The following is a 17,307-nucleotide window of genomic DNA, read 5'->3' as shown; positions in this document are numbered from 1 at the left end:
GCAGATGCCTGCGTAAGCGAGCCCTATAGCCGCTTTTCATTGTCACCTCCCAACGGAACTCCTTAGGGCGAGACTTTTGGGGATCCTATCTAAACAGAGCCCAAGTCGCCTTTCTCGGCAAGGACTACTACCCGAAAGTGAACTACGTGTGATATACGTACCAGCAGATTACACTTTCTATAATTATTACTTTATGCCGACAATTTTCTCGTTCAAATCGCTGAAACTGTCAGAACTTGAACAAAACGAAACTTTTCAAGTTTACAGCTCCGTAGCTCGACAATCAAAAATAACATCCCAGTACCGTTATGCTGATACTGTGTTCAACGTGTTCCGTGGTGGACCGATTTGTGATTACAACGAATATATATATATATATATATATATATATATATATATGTGTGTGTGTGTGTGTGTGTGTGTGTGTGTGTGTGTGTGTGTGTGTGTGTGTGTGTGTGTGTGTGTGTGTGTGTGTGTGTGTGTGTGTGTGTGTGTGTGTGTGTGTGTGTGTGTGTGTGTGTGTGTGTGTGTGTGTGTGTGTGTGTGTGTGTGTGTGTGTGTGTGTGTGTGTGTGTGTGTGTGTGTGTGTGTGTGTGTGTGTGTGTGTGTGTGTGTGTGTGTGAGACAGCTTCATTCGCACTAGTGGAGGTGCGGAGCTTGACAGCCTCCTTGGTTCCTTTTCGATTTTCTCTTTCTGTCCTCTTTCTTTCTTGTTCGGTTTTTTTTTTCAGTTTCTTTTCCTGTTTTTTATATACTTATATATATATCTGTTTTTTTTTTCAATTTCTCGCTTGCTCGCCCTTTTTCTATTTCTATACGTGCTTGTCTGCGCTAGGCCGAGGGACGACGGCGTACACGACAGCTCGAGCCCCTAAAGTGTTACGCACTGAATACCATCATGAAGGCGCTCGAAGAACAAGAGAAGGAAGGCTTCTCCTTGGCGCGCGCCAAATATGCCAAGCTCGCTGTGCTGTCCGTGGTTTTGCCCGCGCTACGCCAAGCGACAGCCTGCCTCCCTCCGAACTTACAAACACGCGATGGAGAAGAGGCCCGGATGTGCCCGACTTGTCAAAACACAAACGGCTGCACAGCCAGCGAAACTTTTTCCGCGACAACACAACAAAACCTGACTGCCCGAACCGGCAACCTTGGGCGATTTCACCGGATTAAGGACGAACGACGCCGCGGCCTTGAAGCCGATCGCCAGCTGCGCTAACGTCCTGGCCAATCGGCCGGCTCAGAAGGCGCGCGCCAAGAGAGTCAGCCGGAAGAGCCGACGGCGTACCTCCGACTTGTGCACGACTGCTGACAAATAATAATAAAAAAATGCGCACGATAGTAGCCGCAGCGTTATACGTGAGCATTTCCTCGACACCCACGACGCCATGAATCGGTAGGTCGAGAAAGAAAGGCCAGGACGACGAGAATGAACTGGCGGATGTGGCTTTTAGGTCACTTATCTGTATCTCATATATCCCCCCTCATATCTCTGACTCAAGAAGAACAAGCGTGTTTCAATACACGTTAGAGGGTCGAAGCGCAATTTCCGGTACCAGTCACATGCTTGATAGCCAGCGCTGTTAAACACTAGGCTCCACGCTGATCCGAAGGTGTCGGGTTCGATCACAGCCGCGGCGGTCAGGGGCGAAGAGGCCCGCCGAGAACTGTGCGGTGTCGGTGCATGGCGGCTCTCATAATCACACCACTATTTGGGGAAGTAAACACGGAGATATTATTATTATTATTATTATTATTATTATTATTATTATTATTATTATTATTATTATTATTATTATTGTTGTTGTTGTTGTTGTTGTTGTTGTTGTTGTTGATGTTTTTATTAACGCTGCCTGACCAGAAATGTGACATATCGCCCCATACCACCGTCATTAAATTCGGCAGATCCCACGTACTTTGGGAACAATGTTCTCGTCGTTCCTGGACAGATACTGAGTGTCAATCAACTGTGGCACATACCCGCATACCAGCGGCACATACCCACCCATAGGTATGTGCAACTGTCTGGCGGGAAGTGTTTGATGACGTACACGACGATATCGTGACATTATTCATGCCTTAACCACGGCGTCATATTCGTCAAACCATCTTACCCTCCCATGCTAATTTTGGCTCACGCAAAGTTAAGGGGTGACTACGAGAGCACCCAAACGTAAAAAGACAGACAGACAGACAGACAGACAGACAGACAGACAGACAGACAGACAGACAGACAGACAGACAGACAGACAGACAGACAGACAGACAGACAGACAGACAGACAGACAGACAGACAGACAGACAGACAGACAGATAGATAGATAGATAGATAGATAGATAGATAGATAGATAGATAGATAGATAGATAGATAGATAGATAGATAGATAGATAGATAGATAGATAGATAGATAGATAGATAGATAGATAGATAGATAGATAGATAGATAGATAGATAGATAGATAGATAGATAGATAGATAGATAGATAGATAGATAGATAGATAGATAGATAGATAGATAGATAGATAGATAGATAGATAGATACGCTGAATCCCCCCCCCCCCCAAGAAATGCTTCACATTTAAAACTTGAATTAACGGGAAGGTTATGCCTAACATTGCATGCCTATATGTCGCCCCTATTCTTCCAGCATGCATCGCTACAAGTAAATAGAGTTCACTCAGAATCGTGCAATAAATAATTTTGTCGCTCAGGAATGACTCGGACCCTGACGAACCAAAATTTAGGCTGGAACGGACTCACTCAGGCTCGAACTCGAGAATATTTTCATCAACCAGACCCACTACTGAAACTCACGAATTTTTTCCCCAAGCGGACTCGCCAAAAATAAATCTCCGCCGAACTTGCATGGACCACCACACTCGTGGCTAAATCATACGAATCAGTCGACTCATGGGCGAGCTAGCTTGCCGAGCTATGCTAGCCATACGTAACGTTTCTGCTCCCGCACAGCAACCGGTGGAGTTACTGTATATACGCCACCTTTAAAGGTACCACGTACAGTAACTCTAGCAACCGGCGGCCGACAGGGCACTGATATCGTGCCACACGAAAACCATCTGGTCCGGCCGCTGTGCAACGCGCACACGTCCACAGCGGCGACGGGCGCCGTCAGTTTGTGACCCCCTTTTCGAGGCTCCTTGGACGGCGGCCGCCGAGTGGACGAAACGAGGTTAGCCCGCCGGCTCAGCTGGCCTGACGGCGATTCGCCTGGCCGCTCCGTGGATGTTGGAGGTGTGCTCGAGGCACGCCCCCGCTGCCCGTACAAATTGCGCGGGTTCAACAATGGACGACACGCTCGTTAATACATACGGCCAAATCTCGGCGGCCTCGGCTGCCCGCGCAGTCATGCATCGGAGGCCGTCCCTTCCACGGAATCCATGTGCACGTAATTAATCAGAGGGAGTGCAGAACGAGACACCGGAACGAGGGAAAGCGCGATAATTCTGCTGGCACAACGAATGAGTGGTGAACAAAAAGTGCAATTCGCGCATGTGCACATAAAACCGACAGTGAGACCCGCCCACTTACATGTAAACCTTTCAAAAGAAATCTACTTGACTGCGGGAAGACTGTTTAGAAAGTTGAAATGGTTCCCGCCACAGTCCGAAGCGCCCGACGTCCCCTTCTCAGTCCTCCCTCCACCACCACCACCCTGAAGACCAAATCAGTCCGGGGGTTTAGAAAGGGTTTCGTCATGCACCAACTAGCCCAGCAGCAGGTTTTGTTTAACAGCTCCAAGTTGCGGCGCCCATACACATAAAAGCGTCCACACACTAAGTGAGACCACGGAGATGCATTGCGTCTTCCTAAATGCCAAACATTATGAGTCATGTTGCTGCCCGTTTCAGCTTTATGTCGAGCTGCCAGATTGATTGATTTGTGGGGTTTAACGTCCCAAAACCAACATATGATTATGAGAGACGCCGTAGTGGAGGGCTCCGGAAATTTCGACCACCTGGGGTTCTTTAACGTGCGCCCAAATCTGAGCACACGGGCCTACAACATTTCCGCCTCCATCGGAAATGCAGCCGCCGCAGCCGGGAATCGAACCCGCGACCTGCGGGTCAGCAGCCGAGTACCTTAGCCACTAGACCACCGCGGCGGGGCTCGAGCTGCCAGGATGATGTGATAAGGTCAGCTACTCTGCAACTGGAGTCCAAAGGTCCTACGCGTTGGGCCCTTCCTCGTACGTGTTCACACCGTCGATGGGAGCTGAGGAGAAGTGGATGATGCAGATCCTAAATTTTTGGTGGCTCACACCCACTTTGGTGGAATGGCCAAGAATCGGGTAGCTTACACACACACACACACACACATATATATATATATATATATATATATGTATATATATGTGTGTGTGTGTGTGTGTGTGTGTGTGTGTGTGTGTGTGTGTGTGTGTGTGTGTGTGTGTGTGTGTGTGTGTGTGTGTGTGTGTGTGTGTGTGTGTGTGTGTGTGTGTGTGTGTGTGTGTGACCGAGTCTGATCATGAAGGCCGCGCGATGAAGAGACCACGCTTCGTAGAAGAGACCACCTCGAGAGCGCTCCCAACGCGAGCCCGTCGCGCCATCTCACTACTGATAAAGAAAATGCACTAAAGTTTCGAATCTCTGAGGACCACCAACCGGTGTGTGGTGTATATAATTGGATTTCCGTTAGCCCTCCAGACAACGTACGCTCCGTGGCGTAGTGGGTAGCGCCGCGCGCTGAGAATCGCGAGGTTGCTGGTTCGATTCCGCGCGACAAATGCTTGCCTTTGTAAATTTTTCAACGTCACTTCCGTGACGGAAGTACATAAGCGGGGCCATGTTAAAACACTTTCGAGTTGATATTAGCACGTTCCTGTCGCAAAATTCGCAACAAGTTACACGTCAGCGTCCCTTTAATGGCAATGAAGTGATCGCGCCCCTAAGCACGTACAGCCGCTGCACGCAATTCTTTCTGGGGGAACTTAAGTCCCGTTATCACTGAGACCTACAGAGGCGGCGACGACAGAATGTGACACACGAAAACCAAGGGCGTGTCTTATCGCGTCATGCTAGAGCACCAGCAAGTGGAGTGTTTACCGTCGACGAAAGGATAGACAAGTGCGTCGTTTCCTCCGCGCGATATATCTCGGAGCATTCCCCGCGGATGAGCTGTCACCGTTACTACATATGGGTCAGCGAAAGAAAGGGTCGTCCGAGTTTTAGCTGTGATATATATATATATATATATATATATATATATATATATATATATATATATATATATATATATATATATATATATATATATATATATATATATATATATATATATATATATATAAGATTATCTGGCTCTTGCGCTTCCACATAGAAACATGCACGAAACATGCCGTCGCTTTTTAAGTGCTGATCATTCGCCTGTTAGCTCGGTATCACGTGGTAGCACTGCGCCCAAGCAACGTACTGCAGTACGGGGCAAAGCACGAACATCCCCGGCACCTCGGTAAACTGGATCGCCCATGCCTTCCGTGGCTATTCGCGTCTCCGTCGCCCGCAATCAAGGGAGGCTCATTCGGGCATGAGAGGTGTGGGAACGGTATCGACTCGTCGCATAAGCGCACGACTTCAATATATGAAGCACTCGCCCGCGGCGTGATATGCCTCTCTCATCAGGCAATGCGCGAAAAACACGCGCCTGCCTTTTCGGCGCCGTGAATAAAAGATGCCAGCGCACACAAACCGACGGCGTATTACAGGTACGCTGATGAATTTATCGTCCATCACAGCTATTTTGATTAAATGATGCGTGTGCGGAACGCCATAGTGGAGTATTAACTGTGACAACCTCATATTTTTGCGAAGGGGTACTGACCCAAAATCTCGCGAGCGGGATAGCCCATGAAATCGATCCATTTAGGCATAAATGTGTGTATGCCATGCGCAAAATAACAACAGCGATTATGGCTTGGAAGGTATTTTGTATGAATTTTGAAATTGGGCGAGCACGATTGAGCGCTATACGCCGCACCTCGGGGCATTCACATTCTCGAAAGTGCCTGGACAATAACCCCCCCCTCCCCCCTACTTGCTTGACGTCACCACGCTGCAGCCGGATACAAGTTATGATGACGTTATAATCGCCCCTACTCTTCTGCCGCTTTTGCGCCAGGGGACTACAATTTCTGACCGCGAGTTCATGGATATAAAAATTTGCATTTTACCTGAGTTTTTTTTTCTTCGTTTCCAGGGGTTTACTTACCAAAACGAAGAGGTGATTATAAGTCGTGCCATGGTGGAGCAATCCGAAAATTCTTGATTACATGGAGTTCTTTAACGTGTAAATTCACTGAATAATGATTGCAGCACAACGCAGTAGACGAAAAACAAAAAAAAAGAAAGACGAGCGAAAGGAGGGCCGGGATATTGGCTGGGGTGGAGGGGGAATCTCGGCCGTGCTGAAATGAAAAGTGTCAGATACGGTCTTCATATACGACAAAGTACCCCTGGTATTCCCACAGATGCTAGTCGTACCGGAAAATCCCCATCTTGGCAAGGAACTGGGGAGGAGCAAGGCAAGTATGGGAAGAGCGTTTCAGCTCCTCCACTAACGCGAATCCAGGAGAGGGACGAAGAATGCAGGTTCATTATTCTTCTTCTTATTTATGTCTTATCTTCTTCCACACAAACCCGGTTTCAGTTCCCCACGGCAAGTAGGGAAGGGTGTTTCAGCTTCATCAACTGTTGAGCTAACTGTGCCATTTGTGATTTTTTGGTGGACCATCGGAGAGTGCAGGATATACGCAACTTTTGTGGCGCATACCCTAGTTTATGGTGGGCCATGACGACATTAGAGCCGACAAGCCGAGATCCCAAGGTACTTCGTTACATCATGGTCGCGTCATGAATTTTGTCGACCCTGTGTCGTCATGGCGGGATGACGTCATCATGCGAAGTTAACCTCATGATGGACCGTGACATGGCACACCATGACGACAGGAAGCGCCGACAATCCAATCGCATAAGTTGAGATTTTTATGATTTACGACCATGATAGAACAACAGAACAACCGAAGAGACGGATTCAAATATGCGGGTGCGCTTTTCGATTCACGAAGTACACTGCAAGGATGCGGCACAAACTGGCCCTGCGACACAACGCTGCGACAGAGGCCCACGTGGTACACCGCGGCAGAGAGTTGTTAAAGGGACACCAAAGAGGAACAATGATTTGGTTTAGGTTTACAAACTGCAATCTGAGAACTCTAATGAAGTATGTTTTACTATCATAAGTTCATTATTAAAGAAGAAGGAAGCAAGGTCAATGATTTGTGTTTAAATTTCGCGCCAAAATTTCCGTGCGTAACGTGTATTTTCGGCACTTTCGTGGCATTGACCCAATGATTGATTGATTTGTGGGGTTTAACGTCCCAAAACCACTATTTGATTATGAGAGACGCCGTAGTGATTGACCCAATGAAGTTTTCTGAAACTTCGTATGCTAAGTCTATGGCACCTGCAGGTTACAATGTATCTCATTTTTATCAAGCAACGTAGGACCCAGAAGACGCCTTCAAAATGTCTTACGTCACGGTTGTTGCTGCGGGAATACAAAGAATTTTATTTTAGCGCGTTTTATCGGTTACTAAGCTTCGTGTCACAGTAAGGGTGGTGTTTGCGGCATCGTGAGATTGTACTTTACTAATGCGCGAAAAAATCGTCTTGCTCTTGAGTGTCCCTTCGAGACGACGCAGAAGCGTTCTCACGATGACGCACATCCGTATACAATGGCGGCAAACGAGGCTCGTTACTAGACCCGCGCGGAGATCCGGATTCCAGATACGCGGCAATTTCACGTCTGCATACACCACCGATCGTTCTCAGGCGATAACCGCCCGCCGTGCCGTTCGCCGTGAATGAACCTTCCCGCTGCTTGTTCTTCAGCAACGCGCTCAAGGAAACAACCGCTGAATGGCCGTTTTCTCTGTCATGAGCCTGGTCAGAAGTGTTACGCACGGGCTTTGGAGAGGGCCTCCCTCGAAATGTGTTCGTGTGTACACGCATGTAGCATAACAACACACAAGATGTGAAAAAGAAAAGAGGAAAGAACACGGTAGCGCTACGGCACTGTCGATTGATTGATATGTGGGGTTTAACGTTTCAAAACCACCATATGCTTATGAGAGACGCCGTAGTGGAGGACTCCGGAAATTTAGACCACCTGGGGTTCTTTAACGTGCTCCCGAATCTGAGCACACGGGCCTACAGCATTTTCGCCTCTATCGGAAATGCAGCCGGGATTCGATCCCGCGACCTGCGGGTCAGCAGCCGAGTACCTTAGCCACCAGACCACACAGCACTGTTCTTTGCCGTAAAAAGTTCGCTTTACCGTAAAAAGTTGGGCCAAGTTTATAAACTTCGCTGAAGGGTCACAAAATAATATCGCTGAAGGGAAGAAAAATATTGGCACAGTAGTTTACCGATTCACTACAGTACATACTACACTACATCCGTGACTTAAAAACCGCAAATCACCCAGATGAAATGAAATGCGCCATCACGCATGCCAAGGGGTTCATGAGCGATACGTTCCAAGTGAAGCCGATTTCTCTGCCATGGTGTGGTCAACTTACGTCGGGGTTGCATCAATCTCGGTTCAACAAAATCGGAACGGAACAGTACCGCAGCAGCTCGAGGTCACGTGACTTGGGCGGGAACGTCAACTACGACGTCACTCGTAGAGCGGCACTCCGCTGTCGACTCCGAAATACTATCTTGGGTTTTACGTCCACAAAACCACGATATGATTTTGAGAGAGCCATAGTGGAAGGCTTCAGAAATTTCGACCAAATGGTGTTCTTTAACGCCCACTGACATGGCACAGTACACGAGCTTCCATCGAAATGGGACCGCCGCGGCCGAACTCGCGACCATCAAGCCAGCAGCAACTTACAAGCACGCATCGTAACCACTGTTCCACCAAAGCGGACAGAAGCGCAATGCGATACTGGGGGAAAACGGGGTGACTACTGACAAAACAGCGACACTTTCGCAACGCCAAGGAAAACCCCATGGTGTTCCGCGCCTAATATGTGCAATGGCACGCCGAAAAACCTCGTCTATGCTCACGTAAGGTGACCCTGGACTATTCAAGTGCAAATACAGGGAACTTATTGTTAATGGTAAGCGCCACTTGACTTCAACCTTAACGCAATTTGATTATTCCTTCTTTTTTTTTTCTTCCGATCTTCGAATCGGCAGTCCTCAAAATGCTCCACGCAACTACTGTTCCGACGTGATCGCGTTCAAATAATTCGCAAGTCCACACACCATCCAAACCTCGATAAAGAGAGACAACAGTAACAAATACATCGTCGTTTTTACTGCGAGATACTGCAATGAAAACGGGAATGCGAACGAGCGAAACGCGTGCGGGCGAAAAAAATCTGGCACCCTATTCGGCGAGGGCTGCGCAAGAGCAATCTATTCGGGTCATGAGAACAGAGTTACGTCCACTGTGAGGATTTCAATTTCGTTCAGAGTCGCTATAAACTCGCTAGCGCTACTGGCAGCGTCGGTCACGGGTCAAATAGTGCCGTTTACGATGGTCGTCGAATAAATGTCACATTTCCTTTCTTTTTGATGTAACCATACATAGCTGCTTTCCAGGTCAAATTACACAAAATAATGGCAGCAACTAATTCAATCCTGGCGTATCTAGCCGGCGCAGTCGGGTGTGAGAACTCGCATGCTCTTAACACTAAATTATTCATTCCGAGAACGAAACTTGAGAATAATCATCGGGGACGCAGCCACCTGTCGCCAGGGTAACCGCGCGACGAGACGTCAACATTCGATGTCCCGTCAAGGTGCCAACGAACTTCGCAGGAGCCTACGACCAGATTTAGGACCCCCACGGACTCTCAGCGGCGGCTTGAATGGCTAAAATTAGCGAACACCGAGTGAAAGCAGACTGTTCCGCCCCGGGGTTGCCCGAGCAGCTTTTTGAAGCAGCGTGTGGGCGGGTTTCTGAATCGTGACCGGTGCGTCCTGTCTGTCGAGGGACCACACTATTTCGTGTCCCAAGTAACGAGTCTTCATTAATAACTACACGACACAGCGGCAACACATCGCGGCCTAAACGATAGCCGAAGGGTCGCCCTCCATAGCAGTCGCGCGAGTTCGGAACTATCTAATGCTCATTCTGAAACCGTTGCAGGTAAGGCATCCACTACTTACGGTTAGTTCGGAACACATCGTAGCATAGTAGTGCCGCAAGCCGCGCCGGCTAGCGCGATCGAAGAAGCTACTTGGAAGGAAAAAAAAAAAAAAAAACTCGTTCCACTCACCGTATTCTACGAAGTTGGTCATGGTCTTCTCCTTGCGAAGCGACGAGTTGCAGCACTCGTCGTAGAGCACAATTAGCACGTCCAGGAGACCTTCGACGGTGAACGCTTTTCCGCTGACCAGCACCGGTCCGCCCAGGAACATCTGTTCCAACTCGCGGATCCGGTCGTCCGGACAGCGAGTGTCCGTTCGCTTGGACATCGCGGCAATCACCGGCGACGCTCCAAACTCGAAGTAGCTCTGTCTAGGCTCGGCGGATGATCGCTTATCCGAATCATGCGAAACGCCGTGACGCCCCGACTGTGCGCAGTGGGACTCGTACGACAAACACTCGACGTTGTCCACCCGGAGACGCTGGCATACCGGAGACGGTCACAAGATCGTAGCTCACGCACAGTCCGTGTGACGCCGACGCGACATGGCGCGTTCGATCGAGCACCGCGGCAACTATCCGTCACGACGCACACACCGCGCACACACTACGCACAGTAAAGCACACACAGAAGAGAAACCGCACTTTACACCCGCTTAGGCTTAGTTGACGCCGCACGCAGGAACCGAGCGCCTGCGAGGTGTGGGCAGCGTAAACGAGATGACTCGTTTGTGCTGCTGTAACTGTTTTTCGCGGAGCGCGTAGACCCGCGCCGATGGCCAGGAAATGAACTCGCGCTCATAAAACTGAAAGTGCGAGCTCGCCTACGCAGTAGTAAAAGTAACAGATCCAACGAAGCAGCGGCTAAAATTAAAAAGAGAAATTGCTACTGCTAAACCTGTCACGCTACGCGTACTGCCGTACTCGCTCGCAGATCCGCTGCTTCCCATCCGCATACTCCGCCAATGGCGGATCTGTCGCGAAGAATTTTGGGATTGTGAGCTTCGAAAAATCACCGACAGAGAACGCTACTACCAAAAACGAAACTGAAAATGTTTTGGTTTATAAAACAAACATTAGGACACGTTTCTATATATAAAATGATTATAAATGAGATAATTTTATAAATAAACATTACACTTGCAAAGTTTAGCGTTTTTGCTAATTGCAACTTCAAAAAACAAAAACAAAGAACTAATAGGTTTATAAGCGCGCTTGATTTAAACTTCGCAACGCCGTTTGGTTATCGAATGGCCATGCTTGATCACGACATAACGGAACTAGGTCGTGACATAAACCGCCGTTATGGTAACACTCGTCGCTTCACTGAGATGTCGGATAAACATTTATTATTGAAGGGGACGTTACCCAACCGGTGCGATTACAGAACGTACAAATGCGTCCGGTCAGCAGTAACACAACACGACACTTGTCCCGTCCTCTGTCGTTTAATGCCAGCTGTGCTTTGCTAAAGGATTAATTGGTAAGCTAGTTGGTACTTCGTATTCGTTCAACGAACGTGCAGCGCGGGAACAGGTGGCGGACGAGGAATAACCACACAACACGAGCATGCGAGAGTTTGGGCACAACAGCAGCTCGTGTTAGTAGAGAACAGTGCACATGTTGTGTGGAACATAAAGAAACGGCGAAGCATGTTCAGATTGAACATGAAAATATCCACCCAGAGGTACCTTTGAGCACGAGCATTCATTGAGCCTTGGGTTTTAGGGACAACAATGAAAAGCTTAACACTCCCGCGATAGAAATAAGTAAGAAACGGCAGAAAACTACAAAGAAATGACAACCATACGCAGTAGAAAAAAAAAAAAAGAGGGCATTCTGTCATAGCGTAATTGGGAAGTTCCTTTGCGGCTATTGCTTTTGTGGTTATTTTATAGCAAGATATATTAAGCTAAAGTGGAAGAGTCAGGCCAACTTAAAAAGAAAGGGGGGGGGGGGATATCTGTCAAGCGTGGTGGCACACTTGTCACCACCCCATTATGAAGGGGACGCTCATATATAGCACCCATCCATCTATCCGCTTCCTTTTCTGCTGTCTGTTCCCATGCTCTCAGTTTTCTGAACAAATGCCAATTGTACAGAAACACAGCAGAGGTTGTGAGAGTAAACTGTGCAGTGATCACCAGCAGTCGGCAGTGAAAGATCCAAGTTTTTTTTTTTTTTACGCAACATTGCTTCATATCAATCTGTGGCAGAAATCACGATACCTTCCAAGTAATAACTCTTGGATAAGTAATGCACTTAAATTAATCCTCCACAAAAATTATGCGACAAATACTTTTGTGATGTTTTTGCAAGCTCTTTCTGCAGGTGTGAAAGAAGCGTTATACATTGTGTATGAAACACAGCATACCAAGCTTCAATTTTTTTATAAATGAGCACCGTAAGATTCCGAGCACACATACATGAGCCTGCCAACACAGTGCTCATACTTGATGCGTGGCTTACTCAAGCCGGCTGAAAACTAATACATCAAGAACTTTTTTTGCGTGAAAAGCTAGTATTATAATCACCTTGACATTTAGACACTATTGTGCAATTTTATGTATGATAAACTTTGCTGTATAGCCTGCTGTTTTGCTAGTGAACGTTACAAAAACACGGGCCTCCTTCACAAATATGGGACTTTGTACAAACATGCACGGAAACAAGGAATGCAAAGACCACATCTTTCACAAAACAAACATTTTACTTATGCTTTTTAAGGCTGTAAAAAGCAAAAATAAAATACAAAACATATCACAAGTCTGAAACAAGTTGTATCCAAGTCTCAAGTTTCATCTTCAGTTCAGTACAGCGCTCGTCATCTACTTTATCAATAAAGTGCATAAGACGCCGAAGCACTTGGATCTGTTTTGGAAATATGCAGTCTGGAGCAACTGCACTGAATTCCAGGAGGCATGCTTTGCACAGTTCTACTTCTTCTTCCAACACTGACTTCGACAAGTCAGCTTTACTTTCATCGCTTGCCGTTCCAGAGCTCTTGTTCATTTGTAGTTCTGACCTCCAAAGAAGCAAATTCTTCTCAGCTGCAGCAATTTTGTGGGTCATGTGCTCCAAGCAGGCAATGGTGGGGGACAACACCAATGAGGAAATACCTTGCACCAAAGAGCTGCATACACTTGCAGAATCTAACCGATCACACACATCTAAAATTACATCACAAAGATATAGCAACAACACCTCCCTAGTTGGGCCTAGAACTGTATTGGTGTCAGCTGTCAACTTGTTCAACATAGACCAAAGGTTCTGGCACAAAGGTGGACAAACGAAACTTTTAACTCCGACGCCAGTGGCTACATCCAGTTCGTCAAAAAGTGCACAACGACTGGGATCAATGTTCACATTTACTTCTCCGGTAAATGTGCTGTCAGTCACTTTACCACAAAAGAGGAGCGAGCACAGGTTAGCAAACAGCTTGCGATTGTACGAGTAGGCTGCCGACAGTGCCCGAGCAAAGTAAAGCATCCACTCGTCCGGGCTGAAGAGTGCAACTGCCAGGCAGCCAGCCACATGAAACAAGACATGCTCCTTTGTCTCGTGCAAAAGTACCGTCTTTGTCGCATGCTCACCGTATCCAAGCAGCTCACTTAGCTCTGTAAAGCCCAGTGTGCCAACTAAAGGCCGGTATCCATTGCTTTCACAGGCTACCACTATGGAGGACAGGAAAGTTGCTGCAGTGTTCTTGCGACTGCTCCACAATACTTTGCAAGTGCTGTCTTCAGTCTCGACAGTGTCTCCTTTTTCTCGGCTAATTTCATCCATAGCCTCAATGAGAGCTTTGTGCAAGTGAATAAAAGTTGCAAATGCCCGGCTCCTCTCTTGCTCCTCAACAAAACGGACTGCTTGATCCCATTCGTTGTTGATCAGTGAAGACTGCAGTGCTGCCTGAAAAGTGATGTCCGTCTCCGCTAACAGCCCGGTCTTTCTGGCTATGAAGGCAGCTGATCTGAGAGTATGGGGGTTTTTTCTGTTCATCATTACAGCCACCGCTTTGCCAACATCCCCAATGGCAAGGTAACACTTGGCCGCCTGCTCAAAGTTGCCAACTCCTGCTGCTCTCTCGGCCCATGATGCGTATATCTTTTCAACCAGAGGATCATCTTCCGGAAGGTGTGCCCTAGCAATAACGAGGGCTTCACGGTGCAGACCATTTTCGCAAAGGAAGCTCACCGCTTTTTCCACCTTGTGGCAGGCCAGATAATAAAGCACAGCCCGATGGTGTTCTCCTTCACTCACTAACTGAGCAGCATATCGCTCGCACATTTCAAGCCATACATTTCTGGACAATGAAGGTGCTTGAGCTACCAGGCTGTCAGTGAGCCGCCGCTCTGCCGCCGCCTCTCGCAGAGCTGTGGCAAGGTCCCCTTTCCAGGCCATCATCTGAAATGCGTAGTCGAAATTGTGCTCCTGCTTGTGGTGTCGAACCTCCTTGTCTAGAACGGACAGAGCACCAGAAGCACATGTGTACATACCAAGGTGACTATGCTCAGAGTCAAGTTCGGTGGGACCTTCTTTGCGCTTTGCTAATACATCAGTCAGATAGAGAGCGTCGTCCGAGCGATTTTCTTTGGGCAGATTCTCGAGCTGAGAAAAACATGGAAAGTACGACTTCATGGTCTTGGACTTTTTTTTCAATCCACTCCCTGAGAAAGCCTTGCCTGAAGGAACTGTGCCAGCAGAGGTTTGGCTCCGTGCACCAGCTGTCTCCGTAGCACTATTGAGTCCACTAGTGGCAACATCACAATTGACACGCACTTCACCTGCACTGCTGGCTTGGTCAGAAACTTTTGCAGAGCTGCTGTTTCCATCATCCACCTTGGCTTTGGAGACTTTCTGAGGCTTTACAGGCTGCTCAGAAAGCTTCCAACATCTGACAATGTTGTCTTCCCCACCACTGAAAAGAACATCTGAATCAACAGGGCTCCAGCAAACACTAAATACACGCCGCCTGTGGCCTTGATATGTTGCGACAAGTTGGGCTTTGTCCACATCCCAAACCTGTACCGTTTGATCAAACGAAGCAGATGCCAGCAAATTTTCCCGAAAGGGGCTCCAAGCAAGCGACACAATTTTGCTATTCTGTCCAGAAAACTGCAAAGTGGGCTGGAGAATTCGGTGAACGTTGGGGCTGGGTTTTTCGAGTCGACTCAAGTCAAAGACAGATATTCTGCCATCAGTGGATGAAAACGCAAGCCAGTACATTAGGCGGCTGTTACAGTCAGAAAATGGTGCCTTAGCTGGATGCCATGCAAGACAGTCTGCCGGTTTTCTCTGCACTTCGATGAGGGCAACTTTCTTTAAGAGTGGGCCTCCATAACTCTTGAAAAGTTCTACGGGTCCATCAGAAAGAGAAAGGGTGAGGATGCCAAGCTCCTGGTTGAAAGCTACACACACCCGTTTGGTAGGTGTCTTTTTTTGGGCAGGGCTAAACAAAATAGTCTCAATGTCAGCAGCATCTCTGTCAAGCTTCGAAAGCCTATGAATTTTAACCCTGCTAGAATCGCACGAGAGCAAACATGTCTCAGGGGATGCTCCTTCGCTTAGGACAAGGTCGGCCCAGCAAACAACGTAAGTCGTATCTTTGTGAAAGGCCTTCGACACAGTGACCTGACGCGTATTAACGTCTGCCACGCAGACTTTTCCTTCTTCAGTACCCAGCGCCAGGATGGCTTCTTTTCTGGGATGCCAGGCGACTGTGCGGACTCTGTCTTTCTTTCCCACGGTAAGAACCTTGGCGCTGTAGGGGTTTGCGGCGCAGTCCGTCCGCCAAACCTTGATGCTACTATCGCCCGAACCAACAGCCAATGTGGCGCAGGCAAAGGGTGAAAATGTGAGGCAGTAGACAAAACCCCCGACACATGGAATGCAGTACGCAGACTTTTTGGTCGCCAGATCCCAAAAGATGATGTTTCTGTCTTCCGACGCAGACACGGCGTACATATTCATTCCTTCCTTGGCATCCCCAACAATGCACACATTGTACACTGCTGCACTGTGCCCTCCAGAGTCTTCATCCCAGTCAAGAAAAGTCCATTCATTTGCTGTCGCTGCGTTCGGGTCACAAATACACATATATCCAGCGACCGATGAGGCAACAATTTGCTCTCCACCCGGAATCCAGCAGGCAGCTACCCATTTGTCCCGAACGTCTACACTTTTGCCCCCCTTTTTGGATAATGGGACTTTGAGCGACGTCAAGAGCTTCTCCCCAGCCACATCCCAGACCTTAAGAGTGCGGTCGAACGCTGTCGAACACAGGCGAAGTGGCTGGAGCGACGAATCCTCACCGAGGAGGACGTTCCACGATAACGAGAGCACCATCATGCTGTGTCCCTTAAGTTTGTAAAGGACGTTGCTTCCACTCTTCAGTCCTTGGACGACGATGGTGCCACTGTAGTAACCCACTGCGACGAGGTCCGGGTCGGTCGGATGAGATCGCAGAATGGTGATCTCTTTCTCCTGCGACCGGCAGCCCGCAGGCGCGACGGCGCCAGTGACGAGGTTCCACTTGAGCAACGCGCCATCTTTGCCGCTGAACACCACGGACGTGGACAGGTTGCCTCTCCAGTCGGCGTGGCACGCCGGCGACTGCGAGGACGAGGTGTGCTTGACTGCTCGCGCTTTGACGTCCCACACTTGCACCAGGCCGTCACTGGTGGCGGTCAGCAACGCGGGCACCTCGTCGGGATCGGCGCGTTCGCTGCGACAGAACGCGACGGAAGCGACAGTTTCCGTGCTTGGCGCTGCCACTGTCAGATATTCTCTCAACACGGGTGAACCATTTCGGGCATCGAGCACGACGACCGCGTGTCGGGCCGCGTAGCAGTAGAAACCGGCGTTGCAGCCCTCCGTTGCGTGTGGCTTGTACCAGTTCGGTGCTGGGGGCAAGCACGCCATTTTCCCGGTAGCCTGGTCCATTGCTCCGTTTAACTATTTATGTTTGCGAAGCACTGATAATAAAGCTCTCTTTCACGGCTCGTTCTCTAGAACTAGGCCACTTTTGGAGTAACAATGATGCTCTTACGCTTCTGCTAGCATTGTGCCACCGCTCGATTAAGCCGCCATATTTTATGGCCATGT

The 17,307-nt window shown here is 48.5% G+C and overlaps 2 protein-coding genes across 3 annotated transcripts in view; both read right to left on the bottom strand.

Annotated features, from left to right (window-relative positions):
- The window catches only part of gek (serine/threonine-protein kinase gek), a 151,943-nt gene extending 140,783 nt beyond the window's left edge, over positions 1-11,160 (bottom strand). For both annotated transcript variants that reach the window (XM_075867614.1, XM_075867615.1), the window contains exon 1: positions 10,334-11,160. In XM_075867614.1, coding sequence (XP_075723729.1) covers positions 10,334-10,532 — 199 coding nt within the window. In that variant the 5' untranslated portion in view covers positions 10,533-11,160. The remainder of the gene's footprint in view (positions 1-10,333) is intronic.
- Positions 11,161-12,894: 1,734 nt separating this feature from the next.
- Positions 12,895-17,307, bottom strand: LOC119166917 (gem-associated protein 5-like). The gene has a single exon (XM_037418308.2). The coding sequence runs from the start codon at positions 17,143-17,145 to the stop codon at positions 12,964-12,966; it is 4,182 nt and encodes a 1,393-aa protein (XP_037274205.2). The 5' UTR covers positions 17,146-17,307; the 3' UTR covers positions 12,895-12,963.

This window comes from Rhipicephalus microplus, chromosome 6 (assembly GCF_043290135.1).
Source record: "Rhipicephalus microplus isolate Deutch F79 chromosome 6, USDA_Rmic, whole genome shotgun sequence".
Lineage (NCBI taxonomy): Eukaryota > Metazoa > Arthropoda > Arachnida > Ixodida > Ixodidae > Rhipicephalus > Rhipicephalus microplus.
This window is presented reverse-complemented; position numbering and strand designations above follow the sequence as displayed.

Bases quoted from the DNA above. Each gene is read 5' to 3' on its own strand.
- LOC119166917 (XM_037418308.2), bottom strand. From the start codon at position 17,145: ATGGACCAGGCTACCGGGAAAATGGCGTGCTTGCCCCCAGCACCGAAC.